General features: G+C 72.5%; 1 protein-coding gene across 1 annotated transcript; it reads right to left on the bottom strand.

Moving 5' to 3' along the window:
* Positions 1-37: 37 nt before the first annotated feature.
* AURANDRAFT_69556 (hypothetical protein) lies at positions 38-982 on the bottom strand (the record flags this gene model as incomplete). Its single annotated transcript, XM_009045328.1, has 1 exon — positions 38-982. A coding segment is annotated over one exon (945 nt), but the record flags the coding sequence as incomplete, so codon positions are not given.
* Positions 983-1,034: the final 52 nt, after the last annotated feature.

Here is a 1,034-nt window from a genome sequence, read left to right on the forward strand (position 1 = left end):
CCAGGTCGCCGCCCATGCGCTCGAAGCCCGGCAGCACGATGCGCGCGTCGCGGCGGTTCGCGGCCTCTTCTCTGTCCGCGAGGTCCCTCCGCTCCGCGAGCCGCGCGAGCGCGTCGACCTGGGCCTTGCGGTCGCCGGCGGACGACTTGTCCCGCTTCTGCTTCGTCCGCGACTTGCCCTTGCCCCCGGAGTCCATGGCCTCGAGGCCCTTGCGCGCGGCGAGGTCCGTGCCGAAGCCCTTGGCGTTGATCGGGTAGTTGAAGGGCAGCGACATCTGGAGGTGGGGCATGTTGCCGCCGTAGCGGCCGTCGGTGATCATGGACTGGGACGCCTCCGCGGGCTTCGGGAGCTCCGCGGGGCCGCCGGACGGCGCCCACATGCCCCGGACCTCCTCCGCGCACTGGAGCTTCGCGGCCCGCAGGTCGCGGATCGTGTCCAACTCGCGGCCCGCGGCCTTGCGGAGCTCCTTCGCCGGGGGTTCCGCGTCGCCGTCGACGACGGCCAACACCTCGCCGCTCGGCGGCTCCGGCGGCGCGAGGGGCTCGCCGTGGAGCAGCACGGTCATGGACTTGCCCGGCGCGAGGTCACGAGCGTCCTTGATCACCGACACGCCGTTGGCCATCCACTTCTCGACCTGGACCATGACCGCGTCCTTGCCCTTGTGGAGCTCCGTCGGCGCGCCCTTCTTGAGGCCCTCGCGGACCTTGAGCCGCGCGACGGGGCTCAGCATGTTCGACGCCTCGGCGATGTCGCGGTTGCGGATGAGCTCGATGAAGAGCTGGTGGAGCACGGCCGCGGTGAAGTTGAAGACGGCGGCCTGCTCGCCGCCGGCGGCGGACTGCTGGCCGAGGTCGCTGAGCACGGAGCCCTTCTTCGGCGGGTCGACTTCCGTGAGCGTGTAGGACAGCGTGTGTCTTTCCGGCTCCTCGCCCTCCTCCACGGGCCCCGCGACCGTCGCGCGGACCACCAGCGTGCCGCTGCCCTGGGGCGGCGCCGTCCACGCGAGCTCGACCTCGGGCCGCGCGTGAGCGCCG

Source organism: Aureococcus anophagefferens (assembly GCF_000186865.1).
Source record: "Aureococcus anophagefferens unplaced genomic scaffold AURANscaffold_2226, whole genome shotgun sequence".
Lineage (NCBI taxonomy): Eukaryota > Pelagophyceae > Pelagomonadales > Pelagomonadaceae > Aureococcus > Aureococcus anophagefferens.